General features: G+C 42.8%; 1 protein-coding gene across 3 annotated transcripts in view; it reads right to left on the reverse strand.

Moving 5' to 3' along the window:
• Positions 1–3,802: 3,802 nt before the first annotated feature.
• Positions 3,803–12,616, reverse strand: part of GRAP2 (GRB2 related adaptor protein 2) — a 48,766-nt gene continuing 39,952 nt past the window's right edge. For all 3 annotated transcript variants that reach the window (XM_083400465.1, XM_083400464.1, XM_083400466.1), the window contains exons 6-8: positions 8,734–8,865; positions 6,500–6,616; positions 3,803–5,900 (exon numbers count right to left, since the gene is read on the reverse strand). In XM_083400465.1, coding sequence (XP_083256591.1) covers positions 5,721–5,900; positions 6,500–6,616; positions 8,734–8,865 — 429 coding nt within the window. In that variant the 3' untranslated portion in view covers positions 3,803–5,720. The remainder of the gene's footprint in view (positions 5,901–6,499; positions 6,617–8,733; positions 8,866–12,616) is intronic.

Consider the following 12,616-nt stretch of genomic DNA (forward strand, 5'->3'; position numbering starts at 1 on the left):
CTAACTGCATGATCATGGGATTAGTTCAAACTAATTCCAGCTTTTCAGTATCCAATCATCAGGATGTACAGGTCACTGACATTCAGTTTATTATCTTTACTGCAACAGTAAGCATAATATTTCACACAGATTTGTCAGAACAGTGGCTTCACACATGTATGCACACAGAGCATAGCAATTGTAAAACTGTGGAGCAGCACCCTCCTGCTTTGTGGCATGCATGCAGGGCACATGAAGGTGGGGGGGAGTTTAAGGGAAGGGTAAGATCCTCAGCTGGACCATAAAGAAGGCTGATCGCCGAAGAATTGATGCTTTTGAATTATGGTGCTGGAGGAGACTCTTGAGAGTCCCATGGACTGCAAGAAGATCAAACCTATCCATTCTTAAGGAAATCAGCCCTGAGTGCTCATTGGAAGGACAGATTGTGAAGCTGAGGCTCCAATACTTTGGCCACCGCATGAGAAGAGAAGACTCCCTGGAAAAGACCCTGATGTTGGGAAAGATGGAGGGCACAAGGAGAAGGGGACAACAGAGGACGAGATGGTTGGACAATGTTCTCGAAACTACCAACATAAATTTGACGAAACTGCGGGAGGCAGTGGAAGACAGGAGTGCCTGGCGTGCTCTGGTCCATGGGGTCACGAAGAGTCGAACACGACTAAACAACTAAACAACAACAAAGATCCTCAGACAGATGGTGTCAAACTCCCTCCAACAACTAGGCCTTAAACACTGGATTTGTAGTACCTCAATCCACAAATCCTTGCATATAGCAGGTCTGTCTGTGTACAGCGGCTCATGAGAATCTTCTCAAAATCATCCGTTGGTCTTGGGTTGGAAGGAAGCAACAGGTAGAATAAATTCAGAAGCATTTGCTCAGTGTTTAAAAAACCCTGGTATATCTGGATCAGAGCTCCTGTTCCTTCCACTTCTTTTGTCTCATACTGGCAAAATTCCACCTTTCTTTTAGATGGGCACCATAGAAGGTTTACTAGGCAGAGAGTTGTCATGACTTGTCTTCTGCAATACTTCATGCGTCTTTTCTAGTACATTCTTTGTCAGATTTGTGGCTTTGATTTCTCACTAATACATACAATGTGCTTTGAACATTTCCTTTGCACTGGGTTCATCATGAGTTATTGCTTCACTTGTCTATTTCCCACAGACTAGTAGCTGACAGCTACATATACAGCCCTTTCCGGTTGTCAGTTCTATTTCTGTAAATGGCATCTTTCATGTTTCATGCAAATTAACCCACTTCACAAAAAATGTCACATTAAAGACTCCTCTGAAAGCGAAAGTAGCTGGCAGTGCTCTGCCACTCTGACAAATATTGTATAACATGGTGATACCCTACCTATTTCCTTTTGCAAAAATCTGGAGGGCCACAGGTGAAACACACAACATCTGTGCAAAATGAATTATAGGTGGAAGGATTCAGGCAATACAGAGCAAACACACTGTTTCTGGCACAGCAAATGTGTATTTGTAATAAATAATCAAGCACGCTATTGTGTGCTAGTTCCAAGTTGGATGGGGGGGGGGGGCTTGGTTAAGATGGTCACCACCTTCTCTGAGTGAGATCTCACCAACACTGTTGCCATTGCCCTTTCACTTAATTGTTCCTCTGGGGCAAAACTGCACCAACTTCCAGACAGATAGGACAAGTTATGTTACAGTTACTGCTCCTTCTGTAAATTTCTCTAATGGTTCAGCTTCTCAGAGCGAGTAAGCAAGCAGCAGCGGCACTGAGGAGGAATGGGAAGGGCCCAGAGGTTCTTTCACAGAGGTGGGGGGGAGAACTGCTGGCCTATAGGACAGATCAGGCCCATGGAGGGATTCCCATGTAGCACACAAGATCCTCTCACTAGCCCAGATGTTCCTCCTTAGCCTCAGCCCCAAGTGAGCAGGTGTGTGGGGGTGGGGGTGGGGGTGGGGTAGCAGAACAAGAAAGGGTGGGGCTGTAAGAGAAAGATATGCAACCATCCATGTTTAGCTCCAACCCTGCCCACCATATTCTCTGCCCCCCCCCGGTGAGGTAATGAGGTCCTTCAGATTGAAAAAGCTCCCAGAATGAAGAGACAACTGGCATGCCCTAGGCCCCATCTGTACTACACGTTTAAAGCAGTACTATCCCATTCTAAACAGTCATGACTTCTTCCCCCAAAGAATCTTGGGAACTGTAGTTTGTTAAGGGTGCTGAGAGTTGTTAGGGGACCCCTATTCCCCTCACAGAGCTTCCATTCTCAGAGTTCTTTACAACCAATCCCTCTCCCCAGGGAACTGTAGTTCCGTAAAGGGTGATGTGGGCCTTCTAATAACCCTCAGCACCAGGATTCTTTGGGAGAAGCCATAACTATTTAAAGTGGTATGACACTGCTTTAAATATATTGTGCACACAGGGCCCAGGTTTGTGGCATAGGAGCCAACTCCTAGGGGCTGAGGTCCCCTCACGGCCCCCATAAAGTATTTGAGGGGGCCTGCTGTCCCCCAAAGTTGATGGGAATTACCATTCAACTGGTGTATGTGTGCACTGTGTCTTGTAATTGTTTATACGGGACAGGGCATACCTACCTCCAGTGCTTTTTTTCCGGCGGGTACGCAGAGGTGCGCATACCCCTAAACATTTTGTGAATCTTTGTACTTTTGTCCATTTGCAGTATTTATTTTCCACCATTTGAACTTTTCTTGAGTCATAATGAGAGAATCCTTAAACTTGTTTTTTTAAAGGAAAAAAGCACTACCTCCCCCTCCCCCAATATTTTATATTTAAGTTGGCATTCCTGCATTGTGGCTCAGTAGCAGCGCAAGCAAGCTGTAGAAGGACTCCATTTCCCCCCTGTGCCCGACTGTGAGAGAAGTATTACTCTACTGGCAGCACACAATAGCGTTGGAGTCTCCTTTAACATTAAAGCTTTCATTTAATTCCTTTTTATTAACCACAGGGACCCTGTAAATGAAAGTATGGATTTCTGTCATTCCAAGGGCAAAAAGGTAGTCTCAAGAACAACCCAGCTGAGAGCAGTACTTAACAACCTGTGCTTTAACCAAACCTTCACTTACTATTAAAAGAATTAGCACTTTCTTACTAGCTTTTGTCATCTCGTTCCTGTGAGGAAAATTCCCTTTCATTCCCATGTACTCCCTCAGCTCTTATATGTTGTGTGTCACTGGTCTTCAGTTGGTGGGTTGTGACTCACTAGTGAGTCTGGCCTGAGCCAAGGTGGGTTGCAACCATGTAAATATATAGTAAAAAATGGAGAAATAGGTCCTGAAATGCATGTTTGGGTTTAAAGTGGGTCTTCAGTCCCATGGATGATGAGGTTGAAGATATCTACTTTATATAACTCACATACTGTCATTGCTGTTGGAGGAAAGTTCTCTAAACAAAACATTTCTTTCATGTTTGCTGCTGAAGGGTAAGCAACATTACAAATCCGACCATAGCAGTATGTATTTAAGCTTTAGTTGTGTGTGCTGGGCGTGGGGTGGGAATCACCTGATTTTACTTCTGTTTGCTTAGACTGACAATGGGTATGTCAATTTCATTAGGAACTGGCATGGTTTTGCTAGCTGATTTTTTAATTTCAAATGAAATAATAGCTTAATTATTACTTCCTGAACTGCTGAATGATATGACTGGGTGAACACAATTAGCTAAATTTCAGCTAAGATGCACAATTACTGTACTTCAGGTTTTAGGATTTTTAAACTTCTTTTTTTATTGTACTTATGACAACCCCAGTTGCCCTTTGGTTGCCTCTTTGTTTCAGTACTGCTAAATAACCATCTTTATTCAAAGTAATAGAAACTCAATATATTTTTAATGAGTATAACTTTATACATTCTCAGGATTACGGAGTAGCCCCTTCTGGAGCACTCCAACAGATAGAAATAATATAACACTAAAATCTTTTTTGACAGCAAGTACATAGTTTGTCTTCACACAAAAAAAGGCAGGGCTATGGATTCTGGGATGTAGTTGGATTATTGTCACCTAAGTAGGGTTGCCATGTGTCTTCTTTTTCCAGGACACACCCCCTTTTTCAGGGTTAAAATTCAAGACAAATTGCATTTATTTGCTTTGAATGGCCGTCATAGCATCCTCTTTTTTGCTCCTCAAAATATGGCAACCCCACCTAACAGGCAACAGCTAAAGACAATGGCCTTGCTTGTACATCATGCTAACCCAAACAGCCATGGGCATGAGTCCTCCCAGAAAAGAAAAACCTTTGTCAGAACTCATGATTAGTCTGGAGAGAACTAAACTACAAACATGGATTTGGACAAGATGCAAAACCAAGCTGTGGTTTAGCTCAGCATAGCAGTAAAACGACTGGGGAAGAGCTAAGCAACCACAATATCATGTCCCATAGCCCTCATGCTTGCACCATACCATGGTTTGGCTTAGCATGACAAATGAACCAAGAGAAGCCCTAATGGATCAAGCCACCACCAACTGGTAGAAAACCATGGTACATGTTTGCCATATGGAATGGCCCTATGTCTTTATGTGGATCTACATGGTTATTGAGACTAGATACACACAATGGTGGTGGTACATCAAATGGCCTTAAACCAAATGGCCGCAATGCAAATTGCTTCACAGAAATGGGGCTCCTGCTGCTGACTGCTGCAGAAGAGCTCTGTGAAGAAGAGCTTTTTTTTTTCTCTAGCTAGTACTAGGGAAGCCCAAGCCCAATCCAAATTAAACACAAAACAGCAACAGCAAATCACAAGTCCAGTCCAAGACAACAGAATTGCAGTGTTCTCAGCTGATGAATTGCTGAACAAAGTAAGCATGCATATACACCTTTGCAACAGTCTGAAAGGGCAACCAAACTAGAGAACAATAATGCAAACATTTCTTACTTGGGAATTCTATAATCTTACAATAAAGGGGAATCAGGGTATGTAAATACATACCCAGAACAAAACAAAAACAGGAGTTGCACTGCATTTCCCCCCACTGGGCGTGCTTTCCCCCGAGTTTGAAATGCAAATGACAGGTGTACTGATCTGTGAACTGAACACCGATTCATTCTTTTGCCTGGCCTCTCCCTATGTTTCAGGTGAGCAGCCTGAAGTTAAAAAATTAAATAAAATTCAAGCACTGTATGTACACTTATAAAGTTAAACATACCTTCATCCTCTTTTTAAAAATTAAAAGCAAACAATAAATTATAAAATAGTTGAAAAGCTGTTCGAAGGAGGATACAATCAGAGTTGTACATGATGCACTTTCCATATGAAACACATGACTGCCTGGTCTCTGAACTCAAGATGGTGACATAAAAAGCTCAAATTATGTACACCTGTAAGCTCAAATTATGTACATCTGTATGCATTCTGCATACAGAATGCAGACAGAACTGTACCCAATTGACATGAAGTTTCATAGTTCAGCTATGAAGTTGGGATGGCACACAGGGTACTTGAGGTGAAACCAAAACTTTCTCTGAAGAATTGCCTAAGAAATAGCCACTGAAAGAAAGATGCATGTTAACTTACATCTCTGAAATGAGACACAGTTCATAGGAAGTTAAGTGAGCTCTTTTAGACAACCTAAGACTCTTGCTACCATTAAGAACAAAAAATTAAAAGAGCATAAGCTCTTTTAATATTGAGTGCTGAATAGTTGGTGCTATGATTGCGCATGAAAGGTATTGGTAAGATGGTGCATTCTCATTAAAACAGAGACAGTCACAAACCATGTAAATTTACCAGGACATTGGCCCTACATAGTTGGCAGGAAAGAGACCCAATTTTCCATGTAAAGAGCCTTTCCACCAGAATGCATCAGAGTTGTCCAGGACTTCAATGACATCTCCAGCGTAGAAACCTAGCTCATCTTGCTCCGCTGCCTCAAAGTCATACAAGGCACGGACCCACTGTGTTCGCTAATAACAGAGGAAGACAAAAGAAAGTGTCAGCTGTAGCATAACATGCCCCTACCAAACCACTGATGGCCTTTCTAACTAGCTATATTTGCACAATAAGTATGGGAGTGGTTGAGTCTCATTTGTTGAACAGAGTGTACATCCTCCTTCAAGGTTGCACATCTGTTGCATAGACATACCCAGCAAATGAAATATTTTGTTTTGGGGAAAATAAGACACTTGTCCTAGATAGCCATCAGTTCCCCGATACCTTTGTATTTCTTATGGTTTCCCCCTTTTTTCTTGGTTGACCATGGACTCAGGCTGTCTTTTTACATAATAATAATAATAATAAAAATATGTAAGGAACTTTGTACAGTGTAAATTATTTAAAATGTTACAGCTATGTCTAAAAATAAAGTGATGTTACTACTCCTTTCCCACCAAGGATCTAACAAGAGAACCAAGTTCTTGAACTTGCATAAAAGTTTAGCATAACTTTTATTTCGAAGTGGCATATGCAGAATAATACATGTAGTGTTGCTCTTTGAATAGAAACGTGCCTCACATTCCCCTAGACCTAGACTCTGCCTCTCAAGAAAGACAGGTACCTGCCATACCTGTGGTTGCTGTGCTGGATCGGTGTGTCTACGGAACACAGATGGTCCACTCCCTTCTCCATGGTGTCTTTGGCTCTGAGACGTATCTTTAATGTCCAGACTCCTGCCACGTCGGTCCTAGAATGTGAAGAGAATAAGATAATGATGAATCTGTTCTATTGGGGATCTGATACTTTCATAGTTACCTGCTGAACAGGAAACACTTTGGCTATGTACACACTGGTGGCTTAAAACACAGTGAGATTGTTTCCTCCTGCTGTTTTGCAAGTCATATTAGCACTTTTTTGCACACACCAGAGAGAGGGAAAGGAAGTCCTCAGCCAATGTGCATTACCTGTTTGGTTTCCCTGCATCTGCAACTACCTGCCCCCACCATGTACTCCTTTTGTGAAGCTGTCACCTGCACAGGTGCTATGGCTGTCTCAAATGTACACACCTCAGCTTAATTTCAAAGTGAATGTGCCTTATGTTTTCAGATTGGATGGAAGCAGGAGAATTTCTCAAGAGACTGTAGTGTATATATGAATTGTGGCCAATGTCATGCTTACTCAGCTTCAAACACCAGCAGTGAGAGGGCACTGGAGCCAGAGTAACCTGTGATGTGTGCAAGGGATTCATTACAATTTCTGTCACACAATGGAACATTTATGTAGTGGCTGGTATTGAGTTTTTGTGCCTGGTTATTTTATTTTATTTTTAAACTGGACAACTGGAAATCCTGTTCCTATTTTTCTTTAAGGCTGCAAACACTTCCACCTCTGTGCAAAATGCTTGCCTACACTGCAGTTCACTGCAATTTGCTTTTGCCTTAGGCAGAAAAATGTCCTGGGCCAGCACTGAGCAGTGTCTTACATCAGCTTTATCAAATGCCACTTATTAGATACCTGTACTATTGCACAATGTGGGAGGCAATCAGAGGTGTGGCACAATCCATTACTGTGTCAAATGTATTGGCCAATTTGGAGTAAAGCTTTTGTCAGGAAGGTTTGTTGTTTACACCTATCCACTGAAACAGCTTTTACCAACCCAGCACCTTCCAGATGTTTTTGACTATAACTCCCATCAGCTGCAGCCAGCACAACTATGCTGGGCTGTGGCTGATGGGAGTTGTAGCCCCAAACAACTGGGGAGCGCCACGCTGATGAAAGCTGTACTGAAGGCAGGCATGCAGGCAGGCAAACTCTATTGTCCATAAAATAACTACTGCCCTTTAGAACTGCTAAGATTATTGTTTGTAGCTCTGGAAGTATTTTCCAATTTCCTCTTACTAAATGTAACATTTCAAACTGCCCCTGAAGGTGTCTTACCTGCCTTTCAGTCAGCACAAAAGGTCAGTGCGACTCAGTGCAGATATGTATGTCAATTGTTCCCCACTAGAGATGTTAAGAGTGAGTCAAAATCAGTTTGACTTTAAACCAGGTGTGTGTGTAGTTCACGTTTCTGCTTGATGTCAGACATATGACTCATATATAGTTAGCATGGTTGTTTTTGATGAGATATAGCCTCCATCCTTTAATAGAGGCCACTCTTGTCTTGTGTACACACAGCGTAGTTTAGGGCATGTTTACTCTGTTATAAGAACACCCTTTCCTTGGAACATTCTGAGTTGCAGTATTTCCAGCTTGCTCCAGTATGTGACTTTCCTCCCCGCCCCCCAGATCAGATAGGATTCTCAGATATTGCTTTTACATACATCCTTCTAATTGCTGCCACACGGACAACCTGGAGAAGAGCCAGGGGGGAAATGCACTATTTAATATATTATATGTTCTGAGCTGCACAGTTATGCCTAAAAGATTGGCAAGGAATTTATTTTGAGGCTAGGTGTATCAGTTCCCATCAATTCGCGATTACAGCGCGACCGAGTGTAATCTCAAGATCATGCAGGAAGACATGTAATAAAATAAGAAGAATCCTGTTGGATCAGACCAAAGGTCTAGCTTAGTCTAGCATCTTGTTTTCAGGCTATGTAAACACTATAAGCTTTAAAGCACTTAAGAAGCACATTTCCCCTCCAAAAAATAATAATGGGAGCTCTCATTTGTTAAAGGGTGCTGGGAGTTGTAGTTCTGTGATGGGTAAACTGCTGTTCCCAGGTTAGTTTGTGAAGTGGGGATATGTTTTGAATGTTCTTTAAAGTTACGGTGCATATGCAGCCTTGGAGTGCCTAGCCAGATGTCTATGGGAAGCCTGCAAGCAGGACAGAGCAACTGAGGTCCAGCTCTTTCTGTTACCTGCTTATGCTGCCAAGATGCTGATTGATCCACCTCTTTGTTATGCCCTGATGCTCCTGCTTCTTTCCCATGTCCTCCATTCAGATGAAGCACTTCCTGTGTCTTTTTGGCCAAGTTCCATACAGCGGCTTCCTGGAAAGAAAGAGGTTTATCCTGTTATGTTTTGTTCGTCCTTCTAGGTATTCTTTCCCAGAGTGCTTCCAGACAAGGGCTTCATATCACAAAGGGATAACTCAGAACCATTCCCATCCCCTTTGTGTGTGATTGGCACCTTAGCTTCCACACATTCCATTTTCTTAAGGCATGGATATTCATCACTATCCTGACAGTTACTATTGACACCACTGGGCAGAACTCAAAGGGATGTAGTCATTCTGCTGCTGTTGTTTTTGTCCCTGGCCTCATTTATAGTCGTGTCTAGAGCATGAGATAGTGTTCAAAAACATTTATAGCTGCAGCTTATCTGAGACCTTGTGCTGAGAAATCTGACAGGTTCAGACCCTTTACTGCCCCCTTGATACTAGAAACAATAGGTAATACTGCTTTACTAAAGCTAAGGAGGTGGAGACCTGATCAGCAACTTGGATGGAGAACCCCAATAATCTACGCACATACAATGAACATATATGTATATGTATGTTTATGTGTGTGTATATATAAAACTTAATATTTTACATGGCACATGTAATAAACATGTGCGAAGGAGACTCATTTCTCTAAAGACATGGCACAGATTTGCCACAAAGCCATGGTCAGTTGTTAGATTTAATAGTTTTTGCGCTCAACTTTTTTTTGCAAGTTGTGGCATATTTAACTCTTTGGAAAACTCCGGCATTTTTCATAGGGTTTAATCACACACAGAGAGCTTCAGGAATGTCTAATCTTAATCATTAGTGATTTGACTGTGTTTTAAAATTAAGCTTTTTAGGCTTAATTTGTCTTTGCAACTGGATCTGCCAATATTTCTACAGCTCCTGCAATCCTAACAAGCATATACAACAGTGGAGTCAGAAAGAAAGACCCCTATCCTTTAATTTATGTATATGTTGGTTGTGCCAGCTGTCAGCTTTGCTTCCTGGTGTTTTCACACTTGAGGTTTAAATCACCTTTGAGCCTCTCTTGCTCTGCTTATGCTAGCCAGGGATCCTTGCCAATGCAGAAGAGATAGCGGATAAGGATGCTTTTGTAATGCAAATTGGCAGTTCAGATTCACATAGGCTTTTTATTTGCAATACAAAATGAAGGAAGCAAAAATGGTTTAAGGCAAATGCAGAGGAGGGGTTGCCAGGTACTAAAAGGAGGCACAGAGATCCTCTGTTCTAATGTGGATAGTAAGCTTCCTGTGTTGTCCGTATGACATTCTCTCCCAAATCACTGTCTTCCTACAATCTTCCCTCCCTCAATCAAGAATTTTTCATACCCCTTCCATTTTAGAGTATTCTTGGTATGAAAAAAATCCCTCAGCCCCAACACTGTCTCTTACTGGCTAGAGCTGGGTAAGCAAGGGCCACATTCCTTTCTGGCCAATCTTCTGAGGGCCACAGGCCAGTGCTGGGAAGAGCAATGAATGTTAGTTTTACCTTTAAAACAACAACAACAATTTATTTATACACTGCCCATCTGGCTGGGTTTGCCAGCCACTCTGGGCTGCTCCCAACATAATATTAAAAACATGATAAAACATCAAACATTAAAAATTTCTCTAAACAGGGTTGCCTTCAGATGTCTTTTAAACATCAGATAGTTGTTTATTTCCTTGAAATCTGATGGGAGGGTGTTCCACAGGGTGGGCACCGCTACCGAGAAGGCCCTCTGCCTCGTTTCCTGTAACCTCACTTCTTGCAGTGAGGGAACCGCCAGAAGGCCCTCGGCGCTGGACCTCAGTGTCCGGGCCGAATGATGGGGGTGGACACAGTCCCTCAGGTATACTGAGCTGAGGCCGTTTAGGGCTTTAAAGGTCAGCACCAACACTTTGAATTGTGCTCAGAAACGTACTGGGAGCCAATGTAGGTCTTTCAGAATTGGTGTTATATGGTCTAGCTGCTGCATTCTGGATTAATTGTAGTTTCTGAGTCACCTTAAAAGGTAGCCCCACGTAGAGCATGTTGCAGTAGTCCAAGCGGGAGTTAACCAGAGCATGCACCACTTTGGCGAGACAGTCTGCAGGCAGGTAGGGTCACAGCCAGTGTACCAGATGGAGCTGGTAGACAGCTGCCCTGGACAAAGAATCAATCTGTGCCTCCATGGACAGCTGTGAGTCCAAAATGACTCCCAGGCTGTGCACCTAGTCATTCAGGGGCACAGTTACCCCATTCAGAACCAGGGAGTCCTCCACCCCTGCCCACCCCCTGTCCTGCAAAAACAGTACTTCTGTCTTGTCAGGATTCAACCTCACTCTTTTCGCCGCCACCCATCCTCCAACTGCCTCCATACACTCACACAGGACATTCACTGCCTTCACTGGTTCTGATTTAAAAGAGAGGTAGAGCTAGGATTGTACACCAGGATTGTTTCCACTCACACACCCCTTGCTGTCCTCCATCCTGGCAAAGAAGAAGCATTCTCAAAGTTCAAGGATGTATTCTAGCCAAGCAAAGACACTTGAGACTGCAAAACAGGGCAGGTGCAGCGTGCGGTCTGGGATTCGAACTCAGGACGCAAGGGAGAAATGTGCTAAGAGGAAGGCACGCTTGGCAAATCCACACCGTGATCAACTCCCACCTAGAAACCAATGTCCCCACTGTGGAAGGATGTGTGGATCCAGAAATGGCCTCCACAGTCCCTTACGGACTCATTGTTAAAACCGTGTTTATGGAAGACAATCTTACCGTACTTGGCTATGAGTGATCGCCAAAGAAGACCCTTGACTTAGACAGTCAGATGCTTTCATGCTTCTTTTCTAATTGAATAATCCCTGAAGCAAATGCTTGAAGCCATTTACCCATCCTTTCACACAAACACACTTCTTTACTTTCCAAGACAGTGTTTTAAAAATGGATATAACTGGCTGGAAAGAGGTCAGCAATATGATCCTCTCTGCCAGGTGTGTCATTGCTTCTCTTTGAAACAGATAAGGAAGTGCTTCTCCCTGCACAATGTGGGTTACAAAACTTCCTTGCTATTGCGGGCACAATCTATTTTCTGCTTTGCCTCAACATTCACATCCTGGTAATTGAATATCAGAGTCCACATCCTGGTTAAGCAGGGCTCTCTGGTTACTGTAGTTACCGTACCTCCTCCTTCTCAGTACTGCACTGTGAGTAATGGTTTACAACCTGCGACCTGTCGTTTCTTTGTTCTCCTGGCACAGACTGAAACAAGCTGCCAGCAACGTGGGATCTGCCTACATCCCAGGGTTACCTTTTGCGCTCTGGTCACACCCACACCATACATTTTAAGCACCCTTAGCGAACAAGTTTCTAGGATTCTCCTTGATTATTAAGGTGGTATAAGTGTGATTCAATTTGTGGTGTGGATGTGACATTTCTCTCCTCCTTTCAGTGCTCCATTCATTCTGGGTTTGTTTTTTTTTATCACTATGCTTAAACCATGCCTCTTGTCTCCGACCTCAAGGCCTCCTTTGCATTCTGTGTAGATTGCTGTTAGGAGTAAAATAAATCAAAACAGAAGACAGCAGTGAAATGAGATTTTCAGCTTCAACAAAAAGTGTATCCTTTCAATGAACCAGCATGAATGCTCTTCCCATAGATCCACCATAGTCTCCACCTTCTATTCCATTGAAGACCTTTATTTTTAGGCAAGCCGTCCCAGAGGGGCAATTCCCAGTCATGCTCATTGTCAAATTTCATGAATTTTACTACATTGCTTGGTCTGGAAAGGTCGCTTCCTGGTTCACTTATAAATGTCTCCATAAAAATCAATT

Source organism: Podarcis tiliguerta (assembly GCF_965153285.1).
Source record: "Podarcis tiliguerta genome assembly, chromosome: 10".
Classification (NCBI taxonomy): domain Eukaryota; kingdom Metazoa; phylum Chordata; class Lepidosauria; order Squamata; family Lacertidae; genus Podarcis; species Podarcis tiliguerta.